The sequence below is a fragment of the Mirounga leonina genome, unplaced genomic scaffold (genome assembly GCF_011800145.1).
Source record: "Mirounga leonina isolate KUSES-001 unplaced genomic scaffold, KU_Mleo_1.0 Mir_92, whole genome shotgun sequence".
In the NCBI taxonomy this organism is placed as follows: Eukaryota; Metazoa; Chordata; class Mammalia; order Carnivora; family Phocidae; genus Mirounga; species Mirounga leonina.
The window spans coordinates 15,909,391-15,928,091 of record NW_023270852.1 but is presented as its reverse complement, the minus strand read 5'-3'; the positions used below and the strand labels follow the sequence as shown (position 1 = coordinate 15,928,091).

The 18,701-nt window shown below is 38.0% G+C and overlaps 1 protein-coding gene across 1 annotated transcript in view; it reads right to left on the bottom strand.

Moving 5' to 3' along the window:
• UVRAG (UV radiation resistance associated) overlaps positions 1-18,701 on the bottom strand; it is a 321,167-nt gene that overhangs the window by 138,044 nt on the left and 164,422 nt on the right. The window contains exon 8 of the mRNA XM_034995174.1: positions 16,817-16,943. Coding sequence (XP_034851065.1) covers positions 16,817-16,943 — 127 coding nt within the window. The remainder of the gene's footprint in view (positions 1-16,816; positions 16,944-18,701) is intronic.

Genomic DNA, 18,701 nt, shown 5'->3' with positions numbered 1-18,701 from the left:
CTGTTCCTGCCCCACCCTCAAGAGTGATGTGTTTTGGTTTTTTTCCCTTCCTCCAGTCCTTCACCTGTGCCTGGGGGAGTGCAGGGCTTACAGCTCCTCTTCCAAAGGCTTAACGCTTTTGTTTTTAGAGAAGAATTATGCTTTCTAGCAACAGTATCCAGTCGCCTCCCTCCAGACCTATAGCACACCAGGGGAGGCTTTCTACGCGTCCTACCCTGTCTCCAATCTTTCTTGTGAATACGTAGTGTAGGTTCACACAGAATCTACCACAAGCAGGTGTGACCCGCCTCCTAGGTGCTGCATGCAGTCTTCCAGCTGTGCACACTTAGTGGTTAGCAAGGTGTTAAAAACTCTGACTGGATTATTTTGCCTTCTTAGATAATGGCCCAACTTCCCCCCCACTCTGCCACTGGTGAGTCAGTCCTCACATCCTCTCTCTTCTTGGACACACCCATCTTTTCTTACGTATCATGCTCCTTCGTTGCCCTGTAATCTTAGTTCTTCAGATTCAAGAAAAGTTACGATTTTGTGTATTATCCAACTTTCTCTTGTTGTCAGGGTGGAAATGAAGTTCCTTCTACCTTTTCATATCTTAGGCAGGGGCTGGAAGTCGAATCTGAGAATACTAATTTGATTTTTTAAAAAGTTTTTCTCCGTTCTTTGTATTTTCTGCCCCTTTTGGGTCCGCTATTCTGTTTGTTCAACTTGGACTAGTTTATACTGTTTTCCTCAAACATCTGATGACTCTTGGTTTTCCCTTCAAATCCATGAACAGGGGTGCCTGGGTGGCTCAGTCGGTTAAGCGTCTGCCTTTGGCCCAGGTCACGATCCCAGGGTCCTGGGATCGAGCCCCGTGTCAGGCTCCCTGCTCAGTGGGGGGGCCTGCTTCTCCCTCTCCCTCTGCCTGCGCTCTCCCTGTTTGTGTGTGTGCGCTCTCTCTCTGTCAAATAAATAAGTAAAATCTTAAAAAAAAAAATCCATGAACAAGTAAATAGATTGATTAGTATAGGCAACTAGTGTAGGTTTCCTTTGAAGCTATAAAGATTTATTTACATGAAAGGCATTATTCTCGAATGCCAGCTCAGTGTAAATGGGTAGGTCCTATCGACAATTAGGCTTTCCTTGTAAGTGTATATGCCATGCTGAAAGAAGGTAGTACCTTTATGTTTAAACTCCCACAACTGTCAAGTAAGGAGAACTTTACTTTGGGATTGTGTTACTCTTAGGCATTTCACTTCTAAGTAGAGCTGCCTTTCATGTTTTCCCTCTAGGTCAATTGCAAAAGTCCACAGTCAGGCTCTGTTCCACCTTTCAAAGCCAAACCCTTGTACCATGGGACCTAACCAGGTCAAGAATCCATTATGTTTAGAAAGCAGTTGGAGCAAGTATTATAGGAAGTTACTCCAAATTCACGGAGAAAAGAAAATGAGCCAGTAGGCCCAGCTACCCTAATTATTGCTCCATCATTCCTGATTTCTATACTTGGAAATACTTGGAAATTCCAAGTTGAAGTCTCTGAGAGCTGTACCAAAAGCCTTTTCTATTTGTGTTCCATGCTGCAGTTTTTCTCTACTCTGCTTTATGCATCCAAACAATCCTATCTATGTTGTGCCTTTGAGAACTGTGTCAAAATCTTTGCTCTTCCAGTGGTACCCTCTTTTATTTTCACCACCACCACTGACTTATTCTTTATGCATGTATCTTTACTATCATTATCATTGGGTCCTTGAGAGGGAGGGAGAGCAAATGCATCTGCTTGGCTTACCATATTCCAAAACTGCTTTCTGAAATGTTTGGCCCTGTCCATGTACACATTAACATTCCACTCTGTTAGGAAGATGGCTCCTCTGTTCAGCAAAAACTCAAGTCAGACACTTCAATTTTAATAACCAAATGTCAATGTTGTGTCCTGAAAATCTAATAGCTAAAGAATATGAATCTTGCTTCCATCAACAAAACAAAACACAGACTCGTTGGGCACTCTCCCACCAGAGAGTTTGGTCTCAGACTGGACAATGGCCAGCTCCTGTCAAAATTACAGTTAAAACCAAAGAACTGTCATTCTTCTGGGTTTTCTACATCAAGTCAGATGACCAAAAAGCAATATACTTGAACTATTTTAGTTTCCTTCCCTGCAGAATGGCCTTTTCTGTACTATGATTTATGATGCCGCCCTTCTCAAGGGTTAATAGATATTTCTTGCTGTAACTTTTGCAAAATTGCAATTGACTATATTTCATTATGATATTTAATACATTGCACATAAGAAACTGCATTATTCCTCTCAGAATTTAGTGCCAATAAATTTTTCCCCCCTAAAGAACTGATATACTTCCTTCTAACATGCAATGAAGCACTGGACTCCTTTCATAATTCTACCCAATTGGCTTGATGGCTAACAAGGTCAGAGCTCATTTTAGTGTTTCAATACAACAGGCAGATCCTATGGGAGGCAGAGTACTATACTGGAAAGCCCATGTACTTAGGAAACAGAAAGATCTGGGCTAAAATCCTGCCTATGCTACTTTCAGGACTCTAACCAAGTCTCAACTTCTCTGAGTTTCATTTTCCTCATCTGTAAAATGGGGATTAATTTCACTTTCATTCTACATTTTCACTCTCTCAACTTGTCTCTATGAAGCTCTAAGTGGGTAGAGAAAATCACACAACAGTTTGATTGATTCTACTTTAAGAATACACACACAGGGTCCACCAGACACACTGTCCAGCAATCCTACTCTAATTCCCTCATGAGTTTGCTTTCCCCCTCTTGGAACTGACTACTCCACATATTCCCCTCAATCCTTAAACCTCCTCTAAATCGAATATAATTGTCTCACCTCATACCATCCTGAAATAATCGGATTCCTTCACAGTCCTACCCACTACCGAATATGTGAACCTGGCCCTGTGCCATTTTCTTAGCCTTCTCCTGTTCAGTGGGTAAGGCAAATAGCTTCATTTATATAAATTCTGAATTCCTTTTCATTCCAATCCATGTCAGTCACACTGTTCTCTTCCTAACAAATTATGTTCCAGCTATAGTGGCCTCTTTTCTGTTCCACAGTCCAAGCCCTTTCCAAGCCTTTTCACTTGCTGTTCCCTCTCTTTTTCCAGCAATTTTCTTCAAGGCTGAGCTCCTCAGGAAAACCTTTTCTGAGCAATCTCTGTAGAAATGGTCTCCCACCATTATCGTCTATCACCACAGCTTGTTTTTAGTACTTGTCACAACCCGACATTTACTTTATTTGGTTTCTTGTTTCCTGTCTTACCCACTAGGTAAGTATCCAAAATTAGAAGTCTTAATTAATTCTTCCTTTTTCTCTCTTTACCCCAATATCTGCTTTTCCTCCAGCATTTGTCTTTGTTTAATCATCTGGTCAGTTGTCAAAAACAGAAATTGGAAACCAACCTAAATCCTTCTCTCCCTCTCTTCTCAAACCCACCAAGCCATTAACAGCAGAGTCTATCATCGAAATATTTCTTGAACCTATACACTCCCTCCTCCCTTTACACTGCCAATCTGTTTTGATTTTAATTACGGAAGGCTTAGATTATTGTAATAACTCCCTAACAGTTCTCTATTGTCAACTCTTCAAAGAGAACATTCTGAAATATACATTTAATCCCCATTCTGTATTATAGTCATCAGTATGGTCCCATCTACTTTTTGTCTTTGAGAAATTTGCTCAAGTTATTTCAGTAGAACTCCAGACCTTTCAACAAAAACTTCCTTTATGATTAGGTCATTCTTTACCCCTCTGGCCTCGCCTTTGGACCCTTAAATGTATCCTTAGTTGTAGCTTTACTAGAATTACCTGCAATTTTCTAACCTACCTCTACGTTTCTGTATAAACTATTCCCTCTATCTGGAAAGTCTCACCTTCTCCCCCTAGCTATACATCAGGTATTTTTCTAGACTCAGCCTAAGTGTCACCTCCTTTACATGGTGCTGACTTTCAGATACTTATCTTCTTTGCTCCTATAACACCTTCGAAATATCTGTGTCATATACTTTTCACACCTGTCGTTATGTTTCTAACATCTTACATGGTGCTGGGGTTGTTGTAGGTGTTCCATAAATGATGATTAAAGGGCTTGACGAAGGTGCACATGCACACACATATTCAATGTTCTTCCTATTTCCTTTACATGCCTTCTGACCTCTTATTTCTATGTTGAGTCATCTAATTGCAAATGTATTTTTTGTAAACGCCACGTCTAGCTTTTTGGAAGTGGAGAAAAAAATGATGGCAAGCCAAAAGAAAATTCTGTCAGGTGGCTATTTCTGCCTATCTATATCTTCCTTCGCAAAGGAGGGAGATTAAAATATGATAGTTTACCTTCCCTACAATCCAATTAAGATACTGGAATAAATCATTACAAATATATGGAAACAATCATTCTGAAAAGAAAATCTGAAGTTTACTCAGGACCCACATTTGTCCTCCCCACTGCCAAGTTGTCTGCTTTTACATGCTGCATACAATGTCAACAACTCAAAGTAAAGAAACTTTAATAGCATAAACCCCAGGGAAAAACTGTCCTTAGGTTCAGAAGTTTTTAAAAGGCAGATGTTAATAATTTTTAAGGAAGTCTGTTTAGGAATTTCTGTCAGATGGCTATAAAAAAATCAGAACATACACACAGGCTAATAAAATTGAAATTCTGCCATCACTTCAAATAAATATATCTTGAATTATAAAATCAGTAAGGTAATATTTCAGTTTGTGACCTTATGATGTAAGAGGAGAAAATTGTTACATAATGCTTAATAATGTCTTTATAATTTCAAATAGAAATCTATGACCTTTTAATAGAAACTAAAGCCCTGTGATTCTTTTATGAGAAAAGCACAATACTTTACCGACCAAAAAGAAGCTAATTAAATAGAACTAGATACATAGTTCATCTTACTCAAATTTATTACAAAATGACAATAAGAAATGATCATAATTGATGGGAACTTCATATAAAACATTTCTTATTTGGCAATAAAGGATCAAAACGTTCTATTTACTGAAATTACCAAGAGGATTTTTTCCCCTAAATCTAAGCAATGAAATCTGACATAGCTGACTTCTACATACTACATCACTAAAAGAATGTGCTTGTTTTTGTTCTTGCTTACCAAAATGAACTGACGATCTTTAAAATACAAGGTTCTACCACGTGGCTTTCCAGTTAATAAACAACATCTATAGACCCATAGACACACTTGGGGTCAGAGAATCAATCTCTCTATTTTTGTACCTTTCATTGCTGGGAAATAAATGTTGGCATCAAACTTGGAAAAATAAAGAGATTCATAAAAAAGATTAACAGATTTCCCTCCTTTTTGACAATCCTATCCTTCTGAGATATCTAGAATATTAGAGATGTAAGAAGTCTGGACTGTATAATTCAAAATTTTTTCTTTGTGAAGAGGAGATAAGACCAAAAAGGTTGAATGACTTGTCTAGGGACGGACTGAGAGAATGGCAGATCTTTAATCCAGATCTCTTAACAAATTAAGATGTAACCAAATCAAAGACAAATCTTTGGGAAAAAAATCACTTCACCCATCCTGTAATAAAAAGGAATAGAACAAAGTTCTTTATCTAATAGTCCACAGGCCAAATGGAAAACTAGCAAACCATCAGTCAATTTATCTGTTGGGCATATACTAGAGAAAGCAACAATATTTTGTTTAGTGGAAACAAGACAGGTGTTGGGAGTCAGAGAAACCTAAATTTGAATTTGGATCTGTTATTATTTGTGAGAAATGTCTCTGAGGCCCAATTTTTCTCATTTGGAAAAAGGGGGTAAAAATTATTCCATTAGGACACTTTTAAAAACTAAATGATATACCATAAGTGAAATATCTAGCATGTTATGGGATTTCAATAAAAGTTACCCACTTTTTAGGATTTACGTAGGGTTTAAATGAATGTATTTTATAAGGTTTTAGATAATATGGAATAGTGACAAAAGCACAGATTTTAGAAACAAAAGGCCTAGGGCCATATCCCAACTTTGCTCCTAACTATCTGTTCATACCTGGCCCAAGTCAATTATTTTCTCAGTATCTCATATATAAAATGAAGCTAACAATATTTGCCATATCTAGCTCTTGGGGATACTATAAAGATCAAATATGATAATCTCTGTGCAAGCACTTTCTAACTATAAGGTACCTCATATATGTTATTGTTACTATCAAGAAAACTAACTGCATTAAAAAATAGCCTCTTCCCACAAAGCTTAGAGAACTGTGCTTTTATAAAGTTCATATCACTCCCCAGGCACCACTGAAGAGTGCTTAGATTAAATCAACATTTATAAAATGTGTTTAGATTACAACCTAAACACATTTCCTTAAGACCAATGTTTCATACCATTTTCTAAACCAGATTTCAAGCAAACTAATTTAGACAGAGTATTGCTTCTCTAAGATTTGGGAGTTGAGTTAAGGCAACAGACCCTGTAAGCCAACATATAATTAATTAACAGGAAGATTATTTGGTTTGAGACACTAATAAAGGGAAATCTGTTTTTCATTAACATCATAAGTTAAACTACTAATAACTGCCAACAATGAAAATGCATACATTAATAAACATTAATACTGAAGAGATCAGCTCATGGCCCACCTGGAAGTTGCTGTAGACAAGTTGAACACCACCGCCTTTGAGGTGTGGGAAGGGGAAACTTATAGGTGTGGAGTAATGAGGCCCCTCAGAGTACGTGGCCACTCAGCAAGTCAACAGCATGGACAGAAATTATCTTTTTGCCTCTTTCCAATATATCATCCTACTGCAATAAATTTTTATAAACAAAAATATAAAATATATAATAGACACCTGGTTTCTTCCAAATGTTTATGCAAATTAATCCCTATGGCACTATTATGAGCTGCTATCCTCACTACACAGATGTGTAAAAAGATGCAGAAGTAATTCCTTTATGATAATTCAGAAGAATCAGTAGCAAAGATTAAATATCATATATTACTGACTTTGTATCCTAACTGAGCTCTTGGGCTGAGAACCAAGTGCCTAGAGAAGCACCAAGTTCCAAAGAGAAGTCATAATATGTAAGATGCCATTAGGATTATTCATATTAGCAAATCATTTCACAAATGATTAGCAAACATGCGAAGTCAAAGCTACAAGCACAAGTGACAAATACATTTTCCCCTTCACGTTACCAATACCAGTCACTCAGATGTTTCTAAATATTTTAACCTGACTCAAGATTCATTAAATAGTACATTCAATGTCAGTATACAAGAATATTGTTCAACACAAATGTTCTTTCAACCGATAAGAATAAGTATGTCTCTAGTTACCTAGCACAATCACTATGAAGAACAGGGGTCCCCAACAAGTAGAACAAGATCTACTGGTACATAAATCTGGTTATCTGTATCCAGCCACTCCTGCTTTCCAACACCCCACCCCACCCCAGTGCTGACCACTACAGTCTAGAGAGATACACAATGGCAGAAAATCTGCAGCCAACAGCAGCATTTTATCTCTTGCTTACATTTTTTATATTTTTTATTTTTTTAATTATGTTATGTTAATCACCATATATTACATCATTAGTTTTTGATGTAGTGTTCCATGATTCATTGTTTGTGTATAACACCCAGTGCTCCATGCAGTACGTGCCCTCTTTAATACCCATCACCGGGCTAATCCATCATATCATCTGCAAAGAGTGAGAGTTTGACTTCTTTGCCAATTCGGATGCCTTTTATTTCTTTTTGTTGTCTGATTGCTGTGGCTAGGACTTCTAGTACTATGTTGAACAGCAGTGGTGATAGTGGACATCCCTGCCGTGCTCCTGACCTTAGGGGGAAAGCTCTCAGTTTTACCCCATTGAGAATGATATTTGCTGTGGGTTTTTCATAGATGGCTTTTATGCTATTGAGGTATGTACCTTCTATTCCTATACTCTTTAGAGTTTTGATCAAGAAAGGACGCTGTACTTTGTCAAATGCTTTTTCTGCATCTATTCAGAGGATCATATGGTTCTTGTTTTTTCATTTTTTAATGTATTTATCACATTGATTGATTTGTGGACGTTGAACCAACCTTGCAGCCCAGGGATAAATCCCACTTTGTTGTGGTGAATAATCCTTTTAATGTACTGTTGGATCCTTTTGGCTAGTATTTTGGTGAGAATTTTTGTATCCATGTTCATCAAGGATATTGGCCTGTAATTCTCCTTTTGGATGGGTCTTTGGTTTGGGGATCAAGGTAATGGTGGCCTCATAAAACGAGTTTGGAAGTTTTCCTTCCATTTCTATTTTTTTGGAACAGTTTCAGAAGAATAGCTATTAATTCTTCTTTAAATGTTTGGTAGAATTCCCCTGGGAAGCCATCTGGCCCTGGGCTTTTGTTTCTTGGGAGATTTTTGATGACTGCTTCAATTTCCTTAGTGGTTATAGGTCTGTTCAGGTTTTCTATTTCTTCCTGGTTCAGTTTTGGTAGTTGATACATCTCTAGGAATGCATCAATTTCTTCCAGATTATCTAATTTGCTGGCATATAATTGCTCATAATATGTTCTTATAATTATTTGTATTCCTTTGGTGTTGGTTGTGTTCTCTCCTCTTTCATTCATGATTTTATTTGGGTCATTTCTCTTTTCTTTTTGATAAGTCTGGCCAGGGGTTTATCAATCTGGTTAATTCTTTCAAAGACCCAGCTCCTAGCCTCGTTGATCTGTTCTACTGTTCTTTTAGTTTCGATTTCATTGATTTCTGCTCTGATCTTTATTATTTGTCTTCTCCCGATGGGTTTAGGCTTTATTTGCTGTTCTTTCTCCAGCTCCTTTAGGTGTAGGGTTAGGTTGTGTATTTGAGACCTTTCTTGTTTCTTGAGAAAGGCTTGTATTGCTATATACTTTCCTCTTAGGACTGCCTTTGCTGCATCCCAAAGATTTTGAATTTGATTTTGATTTGAATCCCAAAGATGTTTTCATTTTCATTGGTTTCCATGAATTTTTTAAATTCTTCTTTAATTTCCTGGTTAACCCATTCATTCTTTGGTAGGATGCTCTTTAGCCTCCATGTATTTGAGTTCTTTCCGACTTTCCTCTTGTGATTGAGTTCTAGTTTCAAAGCATTGTGGTCTGAAAATAGGCAGGGAATGATCCCAATCTTTTGGTACCGGTTGAGACCTGATTTGTGACCTAGGATGTCATCTATTCTGGAGAATATTCCATGGGCACTAGAGAAGAATGTGTATTCTGTTGCTTTGGGATGGAATGTCCTGAATATTATCTGTGAAATCCATTTGGTCCAATGGGTCATTTAAAGTATTTATTTCCTTGTTGATCTTTTGCTTAGATGATCTGTCCATTTCAGTGAGGGGGGTGTTAAAGTCCCCCACTATTATTGTATTGTTGTCGATGTGTTTCTTTGTTTTTGTTATTAATTGCCTTATATAACTGGCTGCTCCCATGTTAGGGGCATAGATATTTACTTCTTCTTGTTGGATAGACCTTTAAGTAGGATATAGTGTTCTTCCTCATCTCTTATTATAGTCTTTGGTTTAAAATCTAATTTGTCTGATATAAGAATTGCCATCCCAGCTTTCTTTTGGTGTCCATTAGCAATGGTAAATGGTTTTCCACCCCCTCACTTTCAATCTGGAGGTGTCTTTGGGTCTAAAATGAGTCTCCTGCAGACAGCATATCGATGGGTCTTTTTTTTTATCCAATGTGATAGCCTGTCTTTTGATTGGGGCATTTAGCCCATTTACATTCAGGATAACTATTGAAAGATATTAATTTGGTGCCATTGTATTGCCTGTAAGGGGACTGTTACTATATATTGTCTGTGTTCCTTTCTGGTCTATGTTACTTTTAGGCTCTCTCTTTGCTTAGAGGACCCCTTTCAAGATTTCTTGTAGGGCTGGTTTCGTGTTTGCAAATTCCTTTAGCTTGTCCTGGAAGCTTTTTATCTCTCCTTCTATTTTCAATGACAGCCTAGCCGGATATAGTATTCTTGGCTGCATATTTTTCTCATTTAGTGCTCTGAATATATCACGCCAGTCCTTTCTGGCCTGCCAGGTCTCTGTGGATGGGTCTGTTGCCAATCTAATGTTTCTACCATTGTAGGTTACATATATCTTCTCCCACGCTGCTTTCAGGATTTTCTCTTTGTCTCTGAGACTCGTAAGTTTTACTATTAGATGTCGGGGTGTTGACCTATTTTTATTGATTTTGAGGGGGGTTCTCTGTGCCTCCTGGATTTTGATGCCTGTTTCCTTCCCCAAATTAGGTAAGTTCTCTGCTATAATTTGCTCCATTATACCTTCTGCCCCTCTCTCTCTTTCTTCTTCTTCTGGGATCCCAATTATTCTAATGTTGTTTCGTCTTATGGTATCACTTCTCTCTCGAATTCTGCCCTCGTGATCCAGTAGTTGTTTATGTCTCTTTTTCTCAGCTTCTTTATTTTCCATCATTTGGTCTTCTATATCACTAATTCTCTCTTCTGCCTCATCTCCCCTAGCAGTTAGAGCCTCCATTTTTGATTGCACCTCATTAATAGCCTTTTTGATTTCGACTTGGTTAGATCTTAGTTCTTTTATTTCTCCAGAAAGGGTTTCTCTAGTATCTTCCATGCTTTTTTCAAGCCGAGCTAGTATCTTTAAAATCATCATTCTGAACTCTAGTTCTGACATCTTACTAATGTCCGTATTGATTAGGTCCCTGGCAGTCGGTACTGCCTCTTGTTCTTTTTTTTGAGGTGATTTTTTTCCATCTTGTCATTTTGCCCAGAGGAGAATAGATGAATGAGAGAACAAAATGCTAACAGGCTAACAACGACCCCAGAAAAATACACACTAAACAAATCAGAAGAGATCTGAAACCAGGGGAAAAGAAAGGGAAAGAAAGGAAAAAGAAAAAGAAAAAGATAAAAAAAAAAAGAATATGACCAAATATGATCAGGCTGGTGCATAGATCAGTGCCACACACTAGATTTTGGGCGTATTTTGGTCTGTTAGAAGAAAGTGCCTCCCAAAATTTTAAAGAAAGAAAAACTTAGATATGTACAAAAATAAGGGTAAATACGATAAAGGGATTGAATAAGACTGTACAGATGAAAATTATAAAAGATTTTATAAAAGGAATTGATAAGTTGGTTGAAAAAAGAAAGAAGAGGAATTAAAAAAAGGCAGGGGGAAAGAATGTGATCAGGCAGGAGACTAGAACAAAGCCATACCCTAAATCTCTAGTGTATTGGTCTATTAGAAGAAACTGTATCCCAAAATTTTAAAGAGAGAACAACTTATATATATATATACCAAAAATAAGGTTAACTACTATGAAGGGATAGAATATGACTCTAAAAATGAAAAATAAAAAAGATTTTTTAAAAAGGGATTGATAAGATGCTGGTTGAAAAAGGGAAAAAGAAAAATTCAAAAAAAAAAAAGAAAAAGAAAATTTAAAAAATTAACTTTGAACGACTAAAGAATCAGGGGTAAAAAAAGCCATGAATTCTATGTGCTGTATTCCCCTAGTGTTGGCGTTCTGCCATTCTCATTGATGTTTAGGTAAACTTGGTCTTGGCTGGCTGTTCCTGCTGATATTCTGGGGGAGGGGCCTGTTGCTGTGGTTCCTAAATGTCTTTGCGGGAGGCAGAATTGCCCCGCCCTTGCCAGTCCCAGCTAAGTAATCTGCTCGGGTTTGCTCTCGGGAGCTTTTGTTCCCTGCAAGCTTTCCGTTCAGCTTTGGAGGACGAGAGTGAAAATGGCAGCCTCCCAATCTCCACCCCGGAGGAGCCGAGAACTCGGGCCCCACTCATCAGTGCGCCCCCAGAGAAAAGCAGTCAATCACTCCTGTCTCCCTGGTCTCCGGCCGCACTCCGTGCTCACCCAGCCTGTAACCGAGCATTTCTATCTCTGGCACCCGACCCTGTGTGGAGTCTCCAAACCCAGCAGATCCCTGCAGTGTGCTCCCACGCCGCTCCTCCCGGGGGAGGAAGGGGAGTCTCCCCAGATCTGCCGCTTGTTGGGTCCCTGCTGGAAGAGCAGTGGCCCAACTGTCTCTTGCTTACATTTGAGACCAACGTGTTAGATTTTAACCTTCCAATGATTCTAAAGTTCAGGAAAATACAAAATAATACTCATCTCAAAAGTACGTATAAAAGTAGGGGGAAGCTCCTGCAATACAGAGTCAGTGTTAAAAATCAAGAATTCTGACCCATCCTAGCAAATATATATTTAACTTTGAGCATTACCATCCTTTATTTCCATGATAAAATGGAGATATAAGAATGTGCTAATTCTGACTGGACTGTCAGAATTAAAACACTAGAACAGATATCTACAAAATCCTATAATCTTCCTTTGCTGTAGTTAGGCACCAGTAACTTTGAACATAGGCTCCACTACAACTTGCTATGTGGCTTTGGGCAAGTCACTTAACCTCTCTGAGACTCAGTTTCCTCATCTGTAAATTGAATAATAATATATATTTATTATTAGGAGGATAATAAGAATACCCTTAATTCATAGGACTACAGGTAAAAACCAAATAAGGTAAAGAACAGGGGCGCCTGGGTGGCTCAGTTGGTTAGGTGTCTGCCTTCAGTTCAGGTCATGATCCCAGGGTCCTGGGATCGAGCCCCATGTTGGGCTCCTTACTCAGTATGAGAGCCTGCTTCTCTCCCTCTGCTGCTCCTTGCTTGTGCTTGCTCTCTCTGTCAAATAAGTAAGTAAAATCTTAAAAAAAAAAAAAAAAAGATAAAGAATAGAAAACACAAGACATTGCCTCACAGTAATGAGTATCCTATAAATATGAGCAATTATTATTACACTCAGTCTTTTTTTGTTTGTTTGTTTGTCAGAGAGAGAAAGAGGGAATACAAGCAGGGGAGAGGCAGGCAGAGGGAGAAGCAGGCTCCCTGCTGAGCAAGGAGTCTGATGCGGGACTCAGCCCCAGGACCCTGGAATCATGACCTGAGCTGAAGGTAGACGCCTAACTGACTGAGCCACACAGCAGTCCCTACACTCAGTCTTTTAAATGGGATAGAAGTCACTGTTCATAATTTCACCTGTTTACAGGCTGATGATAGATTTCCTGGAACTTTATCATTATAAGAAAAAACACAGTTGGGAACATAATGGGAGAACTCTAATCTCCCTATCCTTTTACCATATGCTATTAATAATACACCTTCCACAGGCTTTACATAGCATACCTATGGTAAAATGTAGTCTTATACAGTGAATGAGAGTTTTGGAATCAATGGATTTTAATTCCAACATCACCTGTCACTAGCTGTGTGAACTTAAGAAAGGTATTTAATGTCTCTGACCCTGACCAAGAGTTTCCTCAACTGTAAAATGTCAATAATAATAGTACTTACCTCACAGAATTATTGTGGTGATTAAATAACATCATATCTATATAGTGATAAGTATGGTAACTGAAACATTAAAGCTATTAGTATTATTACTTCTCTTTTTAGAAAACTGCAAATGCCCTGAACCCCTCTAAAACCCTATAGTGTTCTCATTTTAAAAATCGACGACCTTAAAAAAAGATATGCAGAAATACATGCTACAGGTAGCAGGCAATTTGAGTATAATAAAAATTTCAAAGCACCATAAGAAATGTGTCTTTTCACAGAAGAGAAGAACTCTTAAAAGCAGTTCTTGTATGTACACAGCTACTTAGTTATTTGGAGTCACTCAACAGAGATCGTGGAAATGGACTTTGCTCACAATGTCTCATGACTTTAAGTGGCATTATCCCAACAGACTCTCACGTCTAAAAATCAATATGCAAGCTGTGTTGCAGTGCAGATAGTTTTAACAATCACTGCCAACAACATAGTGTTTTTTTCTATAGTGTTTCACATGAGAGTATCAGTTTTCCCAAATGAATGCTAAGCTAGCAGCTACAGAAGTCTTTATTCTTTTTTTTTTTTTTTAAAGATTTTATTTATTTATTTGAGACAGAGAGAATGAGAGGGAGGAGGGTCAGAGGGAGAAGCAGACTCCCTGCCGAGCAGGGAGCCTGATGCAGGACTCGATCCCGGGACTCCAGGATCATGACCTGAGCCGAAGGCAGTCGCTTAACCAACTGAGCCACCCAGGTGCCCCAGAAGTCTTTATTCTTTAGCAGTGATGCCCATGACATTAGACTGATACCATGGAGATGATTCATTCATTCAATAAATATTCATTCAATGCTTACTGCACCCCAGACACTGTACCATGCTCAAAGAATAGAAGAGTATTTAACATAGTACATGGGCAATGTCTTCCCTCAGAGATCTTAGAGTCTAGAGGAGGGGATAAACTAATAATTACAATGCCATAACGGAAAAACACAGGATGCTATGGAAACACATAGTAGTACATCTAACCAAGGGGGCAGAGGTAGGAGAAGGGAAAGGGAACCAGTGAAAAATTTCCTGGAGAAAGTAACATTTAAAAGAGGCTTAAATGCAGGCAAGACAGACTGAAGCATATTTAAGAACTAAAAGAAGTTCTTTATAGCTGAAGCATTCAGATTGACGTGGGTCATAGGAGGCCTTTGTAAGTCATGCTGAGTCAGAATGTGATGTAGGAATTTGTACATATAAAAAAAAATCAAACTACTTTAAAACAATTGTATTTCTATATTATCAGCAAAAAGTAGAACATAAAATTTAAACATATTTATAGTAGTATAATAAAATATCAAAAAATAGAAATAAATCCAATGAGTCATAGGAAACATCCATGTACTAACAATTAGTTTATTTCAATCATGTTTTGTAAAGAAGATTTAATAAACAAAGGCATATACCATTTTCTTGGGTTGGAAGACTCAATATTGTAAAGATGTCCATTATCCCCAACTGTATTGATAAATATATTAAATGTAGTCCCAATCAAAATACTAGCCAGATTTTCTTTTCTGTGTAGAACCTTATGAAAATGCAGAAAGGATAAGAATAAGCTAGTTATTAGTCATGCTAATGGCCAAAGATTCTATTTATATGAAATGTCCAGAACAGGCACAACCATAAAAACAAAAAAGTAGATTTCCATCCTTACTAAGATGAAGAAAGGTGATCCTGAAAAAGAATAACTAAGCAGAAGAACTTTAACAGATATGAAGACCAATTATAACATGAGAGAAATTAAAACAGTGAGATAATGGCAAAGGAACAGGCAAATAGATCCACAGAACAGAGTCCTGTAACAGACATGGAAGTACATGGTCACTAGTTTATGACAAAAGTGAACCTGCAGTGCAAGGGAGAAAGGTTTTTAATAAATGGTACTGGGTCAATTGACTATCTGTATGAAAAAAATGAATCTTATCTGACATCATACACAAAAAATCAAAACCTGATGAATCATAAATGTAAAAAGTAAAGTACTTAAAAAAATACAGAATAACACTTTTATGGCATTAAAATCAGCAAATATTCCCTAAACTGGACATAAAAAATCTTAACTATAAAAGGAAAGATTGATAAAATGGAATTTTTGTTCATCTAAGGGTATCATTAAAGAATGAACCAGCAAGGGCGCCTGGGTGGCTCAATCGGTTAAGCGTCTGCCTTTGGCTCAGGTCATGATCCCAGGGTCCTGGGATCGAGTCCCATATTGGGCTCCCAGCTCAGCAGGGAACCTGCTTCTCCCTCTGCCTCTCCCCCTGCTTGTGTTCTGTCTCTCTCTCTCTCAAATGAATAAATAAAAATCTTAAAAAAAAAAAAAAAAAGAATGAACTAGCAAGCCACAGAATGGGAGAATACATTTTTAAATGTATATTCAAACGAAGAACCCTTATCTATAATATATAAAGAACAACTGTCCCCCCCCACCAATAAAAAAAGCCAGTGGGGGCAGGTGGGAAGGTCATGGCAGGAAGATTTCAACAGGTACTTCACAAAGGAGTGTATCCCAGTCAGCAAGAAACATGAAATAGTGTTCAACTTCATTAGTTTTCAGGAATATCAAAATTAAAACTGCGAGGAGATACTACAACATACCCACTAGAAAGACTAAAATACAAAAGACAGAAAGTTCCAAGTGCCGACAAGGATACAGGATAAGAGATCTGATACACTGCTGGGTGGAGAGGAGGTAAACTGGGCACAAGCGCTTTGGAAACCTTTTCGACACAATCTACTAAAGCTGAAGATATGCCTATCTTGTGACTATGTAATTCTGCTCCAAATCCAACAGAAATGCATAAAAAAAAAATCTTCATTAAGAAGCATGCATGAAAAAGTTCATGGAAGCATTATCTAATAGTTCTGAACTAGAAATTATCAAAAGCCAGAATCAATAAATTCATATTTATATTTGCACAACGGAATACTATTGGCAGTAAAAATGAACTAAGACTACAGTACATGCAGGTTAGGATGAAACTTACAAACAAAATGTTGAACAGAAGCCAGCACATAAACTGCACATATTATATGATCTAACTTGCAAAAAGTTTAAGATGAAGCAAAACCAATTTTGGTGTAATAAGTCAAAGTAGTGGTTAGTCTGGTTGGAGATGTCCTAAACAGAAGGGAATATGAGGAAGCTTCTGAGATTCTGGGCTTATTTTAATGCCGTTTCCCAGTGGAGATGCTGCCTGTGTAAGTGTGCTCATTTTGAAATTTTGAAATATAATGTGTGTGTGTGTGTGTGTGTCTTTGTACACGTTTCTGTATGTATCACCTTCAAAATACTTCCCAATAATTTTTAAAATCGTATCAGCATATCTGTACAAAGATGACTATTTGAACCTATGGAGAAAGAAAAAGGAAAACTGAATGTAGAGGTTAGGCTGTTTGTATGGTTATTTTTACTCACCTTTGTCCTGTAATGCAATTTGTTGCTTATGCAGTAATGCCACCTCCCGTCCCAAAGCCTTCTTCTGTCTTTCCAGTTCATTTCGAAGCACCAAAATTTTTAATTGCAAGCACTCACTTTGTTTTCTCTAAATAATTAAAAAGCACAGGTAAATTTATGACTATGAAAGTCATGACTATGAATAATTATACATTCACAGTGTCTCCAAATGAATAATGGTGTAAAGCACTTTAATATTCATCTAATTCATAGATCTCTTGAGTAACTTAATTATCAGCACCTGCCATTTTAATGAAAAGAATACAGATGTAAGCAAAGAATAAACCTGAAGTCTGGGGACAGTTCTTTCTAAGAACCCCAAAAACACTATAAAATATCTCAGGCCTCTTTACTGAGATCACAATACAGTTAAGACAAAAATTAATTTTTAGAAATGGAGTTCTCAAAAACTTAAACATAGAGATACCACAGGACCCGGCAATTCTACTGCTAGGTACATATCCAAGAGAACTGAAAACATGTCCATACAAAAACCTGAATATGAATTTTTATAACAGCATTATTTATAATAGTCAAATGGTGGAATCAATCCAAATGTCCATCATCTGATGAACAGAAACAAAATGTGGTACATCCATGCAATGGAATATTATCTAGCAATAAAAGAAATGAAGTACTGATAAATGCTACAACATGGATGAACCTTGGAGACACTATACTGGGGTGTCTGGGTGACTCAGTCAGTTAAGTGTCTGCCTTTGTCAGGTCATGATCTCAGGGTCCTAGGATCCAGGTCCATGTCGAGTCCCTGGTCAGTGGGGAGTCTGCTTCTCCCTCTCCCTTGGCTGCTTCCCCTGCTTGTGCTCCCTCTCTCTTACTCTCGCTCTCTCAAATAAATAAATAAAATCTTTTAAATAATTAAAGAAAACACTATACTAAGTGAAAGAAGCCAGTTTTAAAAGGCCACAAACTCCATTTATATAGAAATGTCCATATTAGGCAAATCCATAGAAACAAAAAAGTAGATTTCCATCCCTGCCAAATTGAACCAACGTGCTCTAATATCCCACAGATTTCAGAGAAAGTCAAGCAGGGACCTGGGGCTTTCACCCCTTCCAGGTGGTAACCAACCATATTATCAGTGGACACCACAAGGGGAGCCTGGATTTACAGGGATAATGAGATAATCCTCTCCCTCCCTGCTGGGTGGTATCAGAGGAGGCTTAGTGGAGAGTGAGAACTTTCCTTACTACAGTGTTAATGAGGCCAGCCTATTCAGCATGCTATCAGTGGAGGCCATGTGGGGAACAATATCAAAGTATTCCTATACCTCTTAGCCAGGTCAGTAGTAGTGGAGGCCTAGTGGGGAGCTGGAACTCCCAGTTCTGGTCAAAAGTAAGGATGACCTCCTCCCCCACACTCCTGCCACTTGGGTGTCAATGGAAGCTGCTTGAGGAACCTGGACTTTTATACCCACCTGGCAGTAATGAGATAGCATCTCTCCCTTCCCTATCAGAGAAAGAGGTGTCAGAAAAAAACAGATCAAACAGCCTTAAATAAGATCTAGAGACTCATAACACAATACCCAAAATGTATAAGTTTCAATCAAAAATCACTCATCATATCAAGAACCAGAAAGATGTCAAAGTAAATGAAAAAGGATAATTATGAGATGCCAATACTGAGGGGCACTCGGGTGGCTCAGTTGGTTAAGCGTCTGCCTTCAGCTCAGGTCATGATCCCAGGGTCCTGAGATCGAGCCCCACAGCAGGCTCCCTGCTCAGTGGGGAGTCTGCTTCTCCCTCTCCCTCTGCCCCTGCTTGTGCTCTCTCTCTCTCAATAAATAAATAAATAAATAAATAAATAAATAAATAAATAAATAAAT